Source organism: Lonchura striata, chromosome 2, assembly GCF_050655825.1.
Source record: "Lonchura striata isolate lonStrDom1 chromosome 2, ASM5065582v1, whole genome shotgun sequence".
Classification (NCBI taxonomy): Eukaryota; Metazoa; Chordata; class Aves; order Passeriformes; family Estrildidae; genus Lonchura; species Lonchura striata.
In genome coordinates this window covers 106,905,703-106,921,632 of record NC_140704.1, presented here as the reverse complement: position 1 = coordinate 106,921,632, position 15,930 = coordinate 106,905,703, and the positions used below count along the sequence as shown (strand labels likewise).

Below are 15,930 nucleotides of genomic sequence, written 5' to 3'. Positions count from 1 at the left end.
GATACCAAAGGCAGTGTGACCTGCATAAAGGGCACGTAAACCCAGAGTTACATGGCTAAAATAAAACTAATATCTCCAAAATAAAAGCACCAGGTCACAAAAGGACCTGATGGCTCTGCCTCAGCTTCCAGCTTCCCAACCATGTCTGTGCCCCAGGCAGAGCATGTCTGTGCTGCCTTCTCTCTCTCTGGCCAGGTTTTGCTATCTTCACCTCCAGAGGTAGAGAAGAAAGAGGCGTCTGTAATCAGGCTGTGAATTTAAAGGCAGGACAGATGCTGTTGTGGAGCAGTGTGCCCCTCTCTGGCCAGAGCTGAACACTTTTCATCCACAGAGAGATGAACATCTTATTTCTGCAGCATCTCCTGTTTTGCAAACACCAAAGTAAGAACGTGCCATGGCTTTTTAGCTTTTCCAGAAAAGCTGTGAGGCCATGCTTCCTAGGCAGTCCCAGTCCACCTAGATGATCAAGCAACACAGTCAGAGCCAGTGGTGGACAATGCTGTAATCCACCTAGCAATATTAAAGGTCTCAGTTGCAAAATCTCTCTGAATAAGACAAAATTATAAGAGGATTCAAGTCTTATTTTTTTGTAATCTGAATACAAGCAGAATTTGAGTATTTCCTGAAAACAAACAATATTTGCATATTTTAATCACATGATCAATTGAAACAATCAATCCTAAATTGTACATATATTTTGGTATATTGAAGAACCTATTCTTATATAATTGATGAAATATTTCAATGATCCTTTACACTCTACTAGGATGCTCAGTGGTTTAGACAGAAGAAATCTCACAAAGAAATCTTGCAATAACAAGCCTTACACAAAGCCTGGCTCCTGTACTCCACTGTCCCCTGCATGTTCCTTAAAAGTCTTTGAATTAATACCTTAAATATTTATACAGCTATTTGTTTTCTTATATTCTGTCAGGAACTAATGGGCTTTCCATTAATAAATTATATGATGCACATCTAATAACTTCAGTAGTGCTTGCAAATCTCTGTTCAAGGAAGATGTAGAGACTTGCACAGATGTGTCTTATGTCATGTGTCTTACCTGCCATAACTGGACAAATCCAATGGCTTTTGTACAGTAATTTACTGCTAAAATGTCAATAGAGAGTTTATATTAAAGGAAATTAGCTGTTCAGGCACAGTTTTCCAATAATCACTAGACAGAGATCTTTCTAGATTCAGAAAGAAGAAGGAAGGGATTGAGAGGTGTGATTGCAAGAGTCTATAAGAAAGTCCCTCCATTTCTGACTTTAAGATAAGTGTGAATCTTTAAGATGCAAAGCCAGAGGGTCGTGTTCCATCTAAAAACTAACAGGTGTGACTTTCAAAATAAACAGCATTGACTGACATTGATTCTGAATTTGACATGTTGTTTAGAAAACATATTTGTCTGGTTAATACCAGAATACAAAATAGCTTCACATAGTCACAATTATCTAAATGCAATGGATTGCATAAAAATGATATTTTTACATATACAAAATGTACATAGAACATAGTTAATATAATTTTAATAATTATGCTGGAAATATACAATATATCTTTATGCCATATGAAAATAGTGGCCACCTATACAGAGATTAAAGTTTAGTTTAAAAGGTTCTGCTTTTCATAAACTCATGCTGGCTGGGCCTGATCTCTGGTTGCCTGTGTGTGCCACAATGCCACTCAAATGTACTGCTCTGCATTTTCCCCTGGCACTGAGGTCAGACTGACAGGCTTATACTTTTCCAGATCCTCCTTCCAGCCTGTTTTGTAGATGGGCTTCTCTTGTCAATGGGGATCTCTCAAGAATAGAGAGATTTATATCACGTGGGATTTTAATGTCTGAAACAAAGCTCATCTGTCAGCACTTGTGTTAGAAGACCCCATATTGCCTAAATATTTCAGGAAGTAAGTTTTCATCAGGGGTCACCCTTGCATTCAGGTCAGCACAGAGCAGGAGCTGGAGCTGAGCTGTTTCAAATGTGGTGATGCCAAAGCTTACACCTCAGCTGAGCTGTGTAGTGGAAACTGTGCTCACTGTTGTCTTGAGAAGGATTCATTATAGAGCACATAAGAAGAGGCTGGGGATTAGTGCTGTAGTGTCTTCCCTAATTCTATTTTTTTTCCTTTATTTTAAAGCTGCAATAGAAAAACTTAATACTTCCTACAAGCTGTACATACAGTGTTGTAAAAAATGTAGACCTGTTTGCACCAGGAAGTACAACTGCAGTTCCAGAAGGTGGTTAGGAAAAAACTGCTTCTGTAGCACTGTTGGGCATTGCTGGTCCGTTCTCTGGTAAAAACATGGAAGATATTGGCTAGGCTGACCTAATAAGAGCAAAGTGGGGAAAAAAGTGTGCCAGGCTGTGAAATAAAAGAGTCTGTTGGTCTATCACAGCTGATGGTCTCACAAATCAGTGGTGCAGAACTGTGCTTACTACACAGAAAGAGAATCTCTTACAAAATCAACTAACATTTTTGCAGCAGATGTTATATGCTGCACATGTCAACTCAAGATGACAGTCTCCTAAATGCTTTTCAGTGATTGCCTGGATAGTTCAATAAGTTATCTGGATACCACTTATGCAAGAATGTTATGGCTGTATACTGCTGCTAATGGAGAATTTACCGTAATTTATGACTTCTACCTTCACAACATCTTTTTTTCTTTCAAAGCACTTATTTGAAAACTAATAAAGCATGTAAGCATTATAGTAATAGCTAAGATTTGTTCATGAGATTTACAGGATACAGTCTGAGTTGACACAAATAACATCTCTAACTAGTTAATTATTGTACTTCCCAGGACATTGATCCAGCAGCAATTATCAATATCAAGGTAAAACGCCATGTCCAGTCCTTTCCATTTTACCTGTACTCATATTTGTACACATTGTTTTGCTAATTAGAAAAAGAAGGAGTTTCTTTTCGCATTTCAGTCTTTCTGTATGAGGTGTGGCTGGTGCACACTCCTTTTAGCCCTGTCTTCAGCAGCAAGTGCCTCTAAGGAAGGTAAATGTACATCAAATTGGCAGCTCCTTAGGTTGTCCTCCAGCTTACAGTTTCTTTATCCTCAGCACCCACAGTCTGGCTCAGTCCCTGGGGCCTGAGGTGTATTCTAGAGGCTTTGATATGAGCCAGCCAACAGGTGAAATCCTCCCCCTACAAGATCTACATAATTCTCAAATCTATATATTGCTCAATCCAAATCTGTGCTCCCTTTTTTTTTTTTTTTTGCCACACCTACCTGCATGCTTCTTTGTTCCTGCACTTCTCACAGGGTTAGCAATTTACAACAGCTTTGAGCAGCAACCCCCAACTCTCCCTGTTTAAATGCTGATTCAGAGTAATTATTGCTCTTGTGTGAGTGTAATTTAAGGGATAATCCTGCAGATTGCTGCTGCTTACATTCACCTTTCCCTTTTTGTTTAGGAAGCAGCCTTGTTCAGCACAAACATTCATACAACTCATATAGGAGAGGGCATATCCTTGACTTATCATCATCTGCGATTCTTTTCACTTGACAGGTTGAAAAATGCATACACCTATTTTCTCTGATGGTTCCCTTATCACTGTGAGCCTTCCTGAGGCTAAATCTGCTCAACCATTCAATTTTGATTCTGGAAGCAATGTTAAGGCCATTAGCTGTGTCCACATAAGGATGCTGTTATAAAACTTGACATGCTTATTAATCATAAATTCAGTAGATATTCTGCTTCAGTCTTTCTGGGGTCTGCTTATGCTTCATTTATGATGTAAAGTGAGGGTTTAGGGGGAAGGTGGTGTATTTTTAGATCAGTATTTATGTCAGGTAGCAGAGAGCGTTCGGTATTTCCATATCGCTTTCCACCCAAGGAAATGCACTTAGCTCTTTCCCACTTGGATTGCACACAGTTTGCTCCAAAGTGAGAGAGTTAAAAAGTGCAGTGAGAGAAATTCAAGAACAGGTGGCTGCAGACAAATGTTCGCTCTGACTTACCACTACGGGACTAGCACCATCCCTTTGCCACCATATATTACCATTTATTACCTCTGTATCATGATACCATCATTTGAGGGGGAGGTAAAAACATCATATTAGAATCACTTTCCTTGCTGCTGAATTTCACTAGTGTCTTTTAAAGTGAAGCTGCCAAAATCTATATTCCTGAAATGGTACTTGTCTAAACCTGTAGAACACTGGTGGTTTCCAAACTGCTAGTTAAATGCATCTCACAACAATAATTTTTGGGTTGCCAAACTGACTCAATTAAGACATTTGTAACACATTGTATATTCAGCCTGGATTTATGAAATGGCTTAGCAAAGATCATTACCCTTGGAAAACAGGAATGTATTTCCATGGAAGAGGGAAGGAAATAGATTGTAACCTTCTGCTAGCATCTGCCACCACATTGCTCTGAGCCCACCAGCCCAGGTCATATCTGCATTTAGCTCTGGCTACAGATGAGATTTCTTGTCACTTGGAAAACAGCTGTCTGCAACTCTGTTATAATTGCATTTCCTCTAATTGCCTGCATTTGTTCGAATCCAATAAACTAAAAATGAAATGCAGCGAGGCAGAAAATGTGGAGATCAGCACCAAAGATAATATGAATGCAGTGGCCTGTGAACCAAGGCTCCTGAATTTTGCATGTGTAGAAGAGTTGAAAACAGCAGAAGAAGTCAGATTTAAGACCATAACATGGGATGAGACAATATGGCTCACCATGTTTAGTCTCCAATTTCACAGGCAACCATATAGTAGAATTACTTTAATCAATTTATTTAGTTCTGCATGTAGAAAAATTTAATGACAAATGCAGAGGCTGACTGCTGTTTCAAATCCTCTGCAAATATTTCATCTTCCCTGGTCCAGGACGATATGATTAAAAATAAAATACTCCAACTTCTTGCCCTGTTCACCCCAATCCAACCTCCTATTTTAATTTCATTTTTAAATAACATTTGCATTCCTTTCAAGCCACACATCATTTTCCACCTTTTTGAAGAAGTTTGCCTTGTTGTTAGGTGACCTGGCCACACATCAGAGCATCAATGCTCCCCTTCTACTTACCTCCATGGCTGCCAAATGGGCTGTCATTTCACCTCAGGTGGAATCATTAACTACAATACCCTGTCTTCTCACAGTCCAATAAGTGCTGAAACCCTGTGGTTGTACATCACAATTAATCTCTTCTGATGTTCAGATACAGAAGACATTCATGTTTGATTCTCTCTATTGGGAAGTTGCTCATTAGAGGTTGTAAAATAAGAGAGATGACTATTATGGGTGGGCTTTTCTTTTCCTTTTTCCTTTTGCCTGTACTTGGGCTTGAAGATCATATTTTCCCTTTGATTTACTCTATTTTATTACTTTTAAGGTAGTTTTTATATGCAAGTTACTTTTCATGTGCTTTTTTCACCTACCAAGCTATATCTTCTGCCTCCAGGCTGTGCTCTGTGGGATGTCCTCAGCTCCCCTTACCTGCAACTTGGCTCAGATCTCACCAGCTTTTGTTTGACCATAGAGTGACCCTTACTATTTCACAGAATTTCAAGTATCACTGTCATACTAATAATATCTAGAAACATTTCTTTACTGATTGCCTGAGAAATTTTATTTGTTCACTAAAGCCTTTTGAGCTAAGTATTCAATATATTTCCTTAAGTTAGAGCTTGGAAATTTAAAAGTCAGGCTATTAATTGTCAGCATTGAGTCTTCAAATGTCTAGAGGGATGTCTGCCCTTTCCTTTGATAATGTCTCTGAAAAATTCCAAACTGAGACACTGGTATGTGTTTTAGGGAGTTCTAATTAGATTCTGTTTTATCATTTATCAGGCATATGAAGGAAAATGTAGAGTTTCTTCTTGTATCAGTAACATTTATGTAGGAGTCATGGGTCTGGGATTAAGGCTCCACAACAGCTTTGATTGAATTATGTCTCAAGTTCTTTTTTGTAATCATTATTCTAATGGACTCTGGATGGAAATACCTAAACCCCTTCACACTGGGTTCCACTGATTTACAGTACTGATTTACCAAATTTCATGAGGACCAAGATAAAAAGAGCTTGTGCTTTCAACTGGAGAAGCATGCATTTAGTATATACACTAAATCAGGCACAAAGACCTGGATTACTTAGTGTTTTATTGTATTTCTGAAATAAGTTTTCAACTTCCCTCTGGATTTTTTCCAACATTTTCAAATACACCTAAACAATTAGAATAAAGATGAGGGTATTGGTACGCAGCAATGAACTTTACAATAGCTAACATTGAGTCACCTGGTCTTTACTGTGTCATGCAAAATCTCATGGAGCCAGAAGAGAGGCACATTGACATTAATAATGCCTGCACAGAATTGCTGATTTTAAAAATTCTGTTAAAATCAGCATGTTGGCAGATTGAGCAGGGAAAAATCTTAGACTCTTACTAGATAATGCCGAACTGATGGTCTTTCTTAAGTCCCATCTGTCTCTGAACTACAGGTACCACAAGTAGGACCCTATGGAAATGCCTCTCTTCTCACAGGGCCCTCAGAATTATCTCTGCCTTCTGTTTCCAGAACAGAAGTTGGATTTTTCATATTCCTGAAAACTAGACAACTGCAACGACCCATTTAATGTAGAATACTAAAACAGTCTTTGGAGGAGGGACTGGGAGTTTTGCCAGCAGCCCATAGAGTCGTGCTTATTTTTGGACTCTCAACACACATAGATGTTTAAGAAAACCCTGCTAATCTTGAGCAACAGCTTCACAAGAGGTGGGGATATTCCCCTCATTTCAGAGTGACACATAACCCCTGGGCACAAGATGCTTTGGAAATGTGGGTGTTGTACATCACAGGCAGCTGGGCTGAATCTGCTCCAGGTGCTGAAATATATCTGGAAGGACTTGAAGAGAGGGAGGGAAGAAGGCAGGCAGAAAGGCAGGCAGGCAGGAAGGCAGGAAGGAAGGGAGGGAGGGAGGGAGGCAGGCAGGGAGGAAGGAAGGAAGGAAGGAAGGAAGGAAGGAAGGAAGGAAGGAAGGAAGGAAGGAAGGAATGTGTTCTGCCTGAAGGCCAACCTTGTAGGCATGTGATGGACACTTAGATGATCTGTTTCTGTGAGACAGGCCAAGAAACATCTCTTATTATATCAGATTAAATTTAGGCAAGGAGGTCATGAGGCTGTCTCTTCTACTTTCCAAGAATTGTTGTTTTCTTATCATGCATCCAAAATGTAGGAAAATTATCTTCAAGAGCTCTGTGAAATTGAGTATCTGTGGCAGAGATCATGTGGCAGCAGTTACAGTAGAATTACTTCATCCAGTTTGGACAATCTGTTCCAACTTTATTTCCAAATTTATTCAGAAAGCCATGGACTTTGGGTAGCAGTTAGCAAACATCCATATTGCTCCTAGACAGGTGCAGATTATTTTACAGAAATTTATGAATGTAGATGTGACTGCTCAATAAATGTATTGAAAAATAGAGTAGCATATGCTTTCTATATTGCAATGGTATCCTCTGTGTAATGACTTCAGATACATTTGTGACTGGTGTCAAATCTGTCATCACCCCAGCCCTAGGAGGAGAAAGCTGAGTCATGGAGGCTGGGTGCTGGCTAAATAAAGCAGGACAGAGCCCTCTGTGTACTCCTGCAGGGTGGTGGTGTTCCATAGGGCACATCTATGTGCTACACACCTATTTTCTGCAGAAGAGTGGGCAAGCACCTAAAGGAAGCAAGTTTTGATGGTGCCAGGGAGAACCACTATGGGCAGCAGATGAAACAGTGCCCCGGAGAACATGGATAATGGCACAGTGCAGGATCAGGGGTTGCTTATGTGTAATATAGAAGGCAGACCAGCTGTTTGGCTTATGTACACACAGGGAAACTGTGGCAGAAGTAGGAGGTGCCAAAACAGTCATCCGTGTATTTGCTGAAATTTCAAAATACTATGGCAAGTTTGCAAAAAAGGAATAAAGCTTCCTCTAATTCCATGTTATATAAGAATTGCTGCTGTCCCTCACTACCAGGAGGAAGAGCCTGTCATTTCTAGGCTACACATACACATAGCCCCAAATCTCTTTCTTTTTATTTCATACTAGGTTTAGTTTAAACTTGTCTTCTGTCAAGAGGTCTAAAGAAAAATGAGCCCCTGTACAGGCAGTCATTCACCTCCAGGTCCAATTCTTCATGGGTCAGGCAATCCAGCAGCTCCACATGGGACCTTAATGAAACATTTCAAGAAAGCTCCAGGGACTGATAGTCATTAAAAGCTGTTAACAGCACCATAATTAAAAACAAATTAACAGGAAATCTGAAATTGCCTTAAGAATTGTTTCTGTCTTGTGTCACATCTCATAAATCTCAAATTACTATTAAAATTTGACTTAGTATTTCACAATAGCTGCAAGATCAACAAGCCACAACAACATAGTTAAAAACCTACAAAATTTGCTTTCTTAGCACTAAGACCAGAGGATTTCCCTGACAATCTGAATTGCACTGGTGCTTTTAAAATCCTTTATTAACTATATTTTAGGGGAAATAAATAGCAAAGGAGAAGATGGTTCAGTAGCTGCAGCTGTAGTTGCAATGAATATTTCTCCAGCACTGCTTCTTTTCTGCTGAACTTGAAATGAGTTAACCCTTTTTAGGCAAATCATCCTTCCTGTCACAGGAAGTATTAGGTAGTTTCTGTATACTTATTTAAACAGGTGTTTATTAAGACTGAGATAATGAATGAAATGAAAATTTCTTCCAAAAGAGTGTGGGTTGAATTTCCCAGCATTTCAGAAATTGTTATGCTTAAAGTTTTAAAGGATTTCTTCTTATATTAATACATTTGTAAAAATACTGAGACAGAGGAACTATATAAGGTTTTGATTCCACAGAGAACATAAAACTTGTTTCAAAATAAATTATTAACCTATACATATATCATAATGAAACTATAAGTATCTATTGTAAGCTAAACAATTTAAAAGACGATGACAGGATCAATTTTGGAGCAAAACAAAATTTAAACTCAGTGTGTCAAAATTGCTATGGTTTCATTAAATGCCTGATACTACCAGATACTTAATTAAAAGCTCAAATCCTATGGAAAAATAATTATGTGATGATCTCAACTTTTACTTAAAACCAGTGCAATTGATTTTCTGGCAAGTCCTGCCTGGATGCAGAAAAAAAGCTAGAAAATGTATCCCAAGTGCGTTCTACAGACTCAAAACCTGAAGACAAATAAAAGATCCCATAGATAATAGACTTTCAAATTCCAGGTCTTTTGTGAGCTCATCTTCAGATTTTTTTAGGGCTGACAATCCTGATTCCTTAAGAAAAAAAGACTCTAATAATTTGCATTGTCAAAGAATGTCAGAAAATATAGCTTGTCATTTTTGTCAGCTTACCAGTTTTTTATCATTGCTAATAATGCAGTTTATTATATTATATTAGTTAGACTACAAAATTCTCCAACAGGCTTTCAGTTATTTTTTTCCCTTGAATGCATTTTTGTTTAATCTACAAAGTGATTATCAAGTACACTCTGTCATGTAAAGCCCACCAATTCAGGCTTCCAAACCTGCATGCATGAAATTAATTTCTGCTTGCTGCCAGGCTATGTGGGCACAGGTCACTGCTGCCTAAGAGCATTCCAAAGGAATGGATCCAGCATAGCATGGCAAGGGCCAGGGCACGGCAGCAGGCAGCACAGAAAAAAAATAACAGAAAACTGTTTTTAACAAAGCCAGTCCAGGACACTAAGGGACCAGGGACTATTTTTGTAGAGAATTTTAGTTCCTGAGATGTCCAGATGAGGCCACTGTGGTTTTATTATCTCAATTGAAAGAAAAATTTAATTTGGTTACCTCAGAGTTTCCTGTCTCCACAACAGCAAGCATACTCAATAGCCTGTTTTTCTGTTGGAGAACAAAGACTAGGAAATGGTTTGTCTTTTATTTTTTTGTTTTGATTTGGTTTTGTTTTGTTTGGCTTTTTTTTTTTTTGGGGGGGGGGGTGGGTTTGTTTTTTTTTTTTGTTTCACACAGTGGTTATGAAACTCACCAGAGGCAGGAAGGGAACTGGACAATGAGAGCTGCAGATGTGGAATTTCTTTTAAAAATCCCCTTTACTTCTGCTTGATGTCTGGCAGGCAGTGGAGATACAGCAGGAGATGCTGTGAGGCTGAAGCAGAACAAGCATTTCTCTTTGATAGAGATCCCCCAGTGAAGCCTTCCAAAAACAGCCCAGCCCAGGCACTGCTGGGCTGTATCACAGGCCTGGTTTCAAATGGACAGTGTGATGCAAAGCCAGGAAGGATACAGACAGAGAATTTTGTCTGAGTCACACTGTTAGGAAATGAGGAATTCTGTGGTGAGAAGCCACAGCTGGCGCTGCCAAGTCTCCAGGCAGTAAACTCCAGTGTGTTTTGGAGATGGGGACAATGTTCTCATCCAAAAATATCTGCCCAGCCATGGGGGGGAGAAACGGCTACAGGGAGACTGTGCTTCCTTTTGTTTTGTTTTCACTTGTCACTAAAAGTGACCATCAGAAGAAAGAGTTCTGAAGTGACCATGGGGCCATGGTCACAGGTGAGAGCCCAGCCACAGGGAGCAAAGCCAGCCTCTGGTAGATTCCCTAAAGCAGATTCCTTGTGTCAGAACTGAGACTAAAATAAGGGAAATTACTAATTTTACCAATGCTCTCTAAAAAAGCCTTTTTCTTCCCTTTGCCATTGCCACTGCAGAAGCAAAATGCCATGTTCACATCCATGGATGCTCCTTGATAGTAAGTGCATTTTGAACAGCAGCTGGGCAGACAATACAAAGGCAGAGCTCATGAGGGGCTCATGCTTCCCCTTCTCCACCTGTTTGGGATGAAGTGCCACATTTTAAGTCCCCATCACGCAAGGCCCAGTCTTGCCCATGCCGTTGGGTTTCCTCTTCCCCAGAGCATCTCCTCTGCCTGCAGCATCAGGGTTATCTCTGGCACTCTGGGCAGCGTGTGGGGATGATGGTTAACAAGAACACTGAGTCAGTACGGCTGCGATGGCAATTAGTATAACATTTGTATGTAAACTGACAAATACTGGCAAAAAGCACTTGTGAGGGAGGGATCGGTGACTCACAGGCTGCCAACTCACTCTAACCAGATACAACTGGCTTCAGCCTTTTTCAGGCTCACCCAGGCACTCCAGAGAATGCAATATTTCAGCCTCAGCACCAGCTGGATTTATGCCACTCAGCCCTGTTCAAACACAGGTTTTAATTGCATGTCTCACTCAGCTAATGTGCCTTGCACTGCCTGTTGTGGTCCTGACTGGTGCAGGACCCCGCTCATCACACACAACTGCAGGAATGCCCCCTCTCTTCCCTCTCTTCCCAAGCAGATGCAACTCTGTGAGGGACCCAAAGCTCAAAGGAGATTGCGTGGTTCTTGGCAGTAAGAAGGGGCTGTAGGGATTGACTTCAAAGTGGTTGCTAGAGTGCTTCAAAATCCAGCTGCAGTTTTCTGCATAATCCTTTAGCATCGGTACTAACACCAGGTTTTAAGGTGAGGATCCCTGAAATGAGATAGCAAGGGAGGATACTTTTATCACCAAATCTCTCAGAAGGCAGCAACACATCTTCATCACCATAGATTCAATGGAGAGAAAAAGCCCTGAAAGCCTTGCACTGTTTGTTGCAATTTTCACCTAGGTTGGATGATACCTGAAGTTTTTGCAGATCCTTTTTATGGTCCCTTTGAGTTTAAATTTAGTGCATACGTATTCCTGTAGCAATACAATTTCCTTTTGCCAGCAGAGCTCACTTCAGCTGTTGTTGGGTATTATTATACCTCACTGCTCCTTTCCTCTTCCACCAGTCCCTCTATATTGGATCTAAATGTCACTTATAGTTCAAGCTATTTGACTGCCAGTTCCCCTGTACCCCAGGAATAGCCCAGGAAAACCTGAAAGTTCACATGGAAAGGGACATCAAGAAGCTCCATTTTCTAGAGTAGAAAAGAATCAGACTCCAAAAATCTGGTTGATAGATGTGAAAGTAGAACAGGACATTTAGGACAGAGTAATTTGGTTAGAACTGTGTGGTATGACTGCTCACACTTGGTACTGTGGGTAGCAAGAAATTATCCAAGTGGGCACAGATACTACTGGGCAAAATGTCACTGCTGCAGTGAATTTGGCACCCTTTCTGGAAATAAAGAGGCCAATCCTCACTACAAAGGACTAGAACTACAAAAAGCTAGAACTTTTTGTCAATATTATTTTTGTTTAACTTAGCAGAAACCAAGGACCAACATAAAAAGTTTTTATCAGTGTTTTTGCAGCATGTAAAATTTTCTGGTAGACTGGTAACTACTTCAGAGAAATCAGGAGCCAAATTAAACGTGGTTAGGAAAACATCCTTTAAATCTGAACTGAAATGATGACTTCTTTGCTTGTTTCCTTCTTTAGCTTGCTTGTTTGGTTTTTTTTTTAAATCACTCTTGCTAATTGTCCTGCAGTCATGGTATGTACCAGATAGCCAAGAAAGCTGACATGGTGAAGTTATATACAGCAGCATCCTTGTGACCTTTTCGCAATGAAGATACACGTCTGTCCAATAAAGCCCAGGCCAAATGACAGCGACAGCTGTCTTGTGGCATTCAGTTTGAATTGAACAGGTTTGCTCACAAGTCAGGAGCAAGTGTTTCATTACAGACTGTGCACCAAGATCAGCATAAGCCCCCAAAAGTGAAACTTTCCCTCAGCAGCTATGGAAACTGTTCCGGTGGACTGAGATGCACTTCACAGGCTCCTCCCTGTCTCCTTGCTTTGACTTTCCCACCTCCTGCAGGCTGTCATCCTCTGTTGGTATTTGCATATTGCAAGGGAATAAAACCTCAGTTCTCTCAGGAGTGAACCAGAGTGTTATGGGAACTGAGCACTCAAAGAGCAAGGAGAGAAGGAGCATGGTTTTCCTTAGGAAAGGCCCAAAGCTGCCTGCATGGGAAGATGCCCTTCTGGCAGGAAGAGAGCCCAAGTCTCTGCTGAAACGGGGATTGCGTTATGTCAGCTTGAGCCTGATAATGAAAGGGATGACCAGCACACCTGACTTTTTGTGGGGACTGCATGAGGTGCAGAAGCTGAACCTTTCACGCAACCAGCTGGTGGTGATTCCTCCTTCACTGGGGAAGCTGGACAGGCTGGTAGTCCTGAACTTGGGCGGCAACTGCCTCAAGTGCCTACCTAAGGAGATTGGGCTGCTGAGGAACCTGAAGGTCTTGTTCGTCAATATGAATTGCCTGAAAGAAGTGCCAGCAGAGCTCAGCTTGTGCAGGAAGCTGGAGGTTCTGAGCCTCTCGCACAACTGCATCTCACAACTGCCTTTGAGCTTCACTGAACTGACGAGTTTGAGGAAACTGAACCTCAGTAACAATCGCTTTGTGCAAATTCCCCTCTGCATTTTTGCCCTGAGAAGCTTAGACTTCTTGCACCTAGGGTCCAACAAGCTGGAAAACATCGCAGAGAGCATCCAGTATCTGGTCAATCTGCAAATCTTGATCGTGGAAAATAACAACATACGCAGTCTGCCGCGGTCTCTGTGCCACATCAGCACTCTGGAGCTCCTGAACGCCGATTACAACGCCATACAGACCCTGCCAGATGAGCTGTACCTGCTGCGCCGCCTGCGCCGCATTGCCTGGAACCCCATGGACAAAGGCCTCCACATCGCCCACAACCCCTTGGCCCGGCCCCTGCCCGAGGTCGTCGAGGGGGGGCTGGATGTCCTCTTCAACTACCTCAGGGACAAAAAGGAGCACAACTGAGCTTCCGCTGAGCTTGTCATTAAGCTGTCATCGGGACTCAATTGCATCGGAGAGCTTTCCTGCACAGGCATCTCCACTTCATAGTGCTCGGATTTTGAAGGCTACGGGTGGCTTTAGTAACAGTTGGAGGAAAGCAAGTAAAGTATGATGGTCTTGATTAAGTGTGGGAAGAGCAAACTTTCTAAAAATAGCCACCTCTGTAACCTTCACCGTTGTGGTACTTGGGGGTTTTTATTGAAAAAAAATACAATTCAGTTGTGATAAAATGTTTGCTCTTCATTTGACAGAAACAAATTAAAGCAGACTGCCAGACATGCAGAAATGTATATTTGACAGCTATTAGGCTGAAGAAATATTAATATAATTTAGACTTTCTCTCTGTGATTGCAGTTGCATTTCTACTCCTGCTCACTTCTTCATACACAGGTAAACCATGACATAAACAAACACTGCTGTCCAAGTGAATCTCAAGGAAAATGTTTGCTTTTGGCAGTGAATATATCCTGAGCTATATTAGCTCACAGACAATATATTACTGGTCAGTTCAATACCACTTCTTGTTTAACCCACAGCTGTGCTCTGGCCTGTATAAATTACATGTAGAGATTGCCAGTGACGAGGCAATTTGCCAGTTCTTTGGAAGTAGATCCCAAACATCCCCAGAGCTCCTACTTCCCCTGGTGAGATAAGCAGCCCTTCACATGGAGCCTCCTAGGATGCATACAGCAGTGCTTCACATCAGCTGGGAGCAGCCTCTGCACAAAGCAGAGAAAGGACTGTGGCTTCTTCTTTCACAAAAAGGATGGAGTTGCTCATTGCTTGATGTACAACTGCTCTCCTTTCCCATATCCCTGCAATCTAAGCTATGAAGTAACTTCAGGAGGCAGCACATCTCCTAAAGGTGAAATATTTCTTTCAGGAAAAGCAGCATCAACTCAGTCATCACCTTAAGTAAGAGCTTCAAAAACATATAGAAATTATTATTTCTGGGATTTTCAGTATCAGCCAGTAGTATAAAAGTCAGGTCTTATGTGGTTTCTCATATTGATCTTCTGTGAATGTCCTTCATCAAAGTTTTATCTGGTAATAGAGGCAGTATGAACGAGCTGATAACAATCTATGCAACATGGGGTTTTTTGTTCCCTCACACCAGTGTAAAACAGAAGCAGCTCTCTTGAAATCAGTTGAGATAAATGCTTGTAATAGCAGTGTAAGAGTGGAATGAAATTGTAACTCTTGAGCTAATTATGAGTATTCAAAGCAATTTTCAAAGTGCTTCCTATGTCAAATCTCAGGAATAGATTATTTTCTAAAATTTTATTTTTTCAAAATTAGGAAAGGCTGTGAAAGGCTGATCCTGCTTCTAATGAAGTTGATGGACAATGCCTGGCTGAGGGAAAAACTCCTCAGCAGAGGTAGGAGCAGCCCAATAACAGCAGACAATTTTGTAATTCATAGGTACATGTGAGTAAACGCAGCACCTTTGGTCACACTGACATTGCTGGTGTGATATTGAATGCCAGCAATGAGGAATTGGTGCTCACAGACCCACACTGGGTCTGCCTGCCCTGATATTTTATTGTGTTGGATTGTTTTGCTATGATTTGTTATCTTAATTGAGAATTTAAGTGTTAGGCCCAGAAATCAAAGTCTCCAAGTGTGCAGTCAAGGACAAATCTTATGTCTCTAGCAAACATGAAACAATTTTGAAGGATATTTTTGCTCAAGCATTAAGAAAACAAAGCAATAAAACAAATATTTTGTGAATTTTTATAACTTAGTGCATGTTTTAAATGCAAAGATATTTTATGTGTAGCTTTACATATATTTATTTCACCAATGGAAAACTCCAAGTTTTTAATGAACAATGCATGTAATAAATTAATATGTGATTCCATTAGCGACAAGCAATAAAGCTGCAATTATTTTTAGAAATGCCAACAGATAATTCTTGGAGGGGATTAGGGGCAGATTATTAACTTTTCTAAATGCCTATTTCATATTCCTAAGTCTGGCATGCATGTAAACACTGCAATATTGCTTTGCTGGAAAATTAGATGCCTATGGCATTAATCACCTGAAAAGATTTTCCACATGTCAGTACCCAGGATTATATGACACCGGATAGCCCCTGATATGATCTGACTAG

General features: G+C 40.6%; 1 protein-coding gene across 1 annotated transcript; it reads left to right on the top strand.

Moving 5' to 3' along the window:
- Positions 1 to 12,651: 12,651 nt before the first annotated feature.
- Positions 12,652 to 15,716, top strand: LRRC30 (leucine rich repeat containing 30). Its single transcript, XM_021525237.3, has one exon. It carries the CDS (start codon positions 12,753 to 12,755, stop codon positions 13,779 to 13,781), a length of 1,029 nt encoding a protein of 342 aa, XP_021380912.3. The 5' UTR covers positions 12,652 to 12,752; the 3' UTR covers positions 13,782 to 15,716.
- Positions 15,717 to 15,930: the final 214 nt, after the last annotated feature.

Coding starts and splice junctions, on each gene's coding strand:
- LRRC30 (XM_021525237.3), top strand. CDS start 12,753: ATGCACTTCACAGGCTCCTCCCTGTCTCCTTGCTTTGACTTTCCCACC.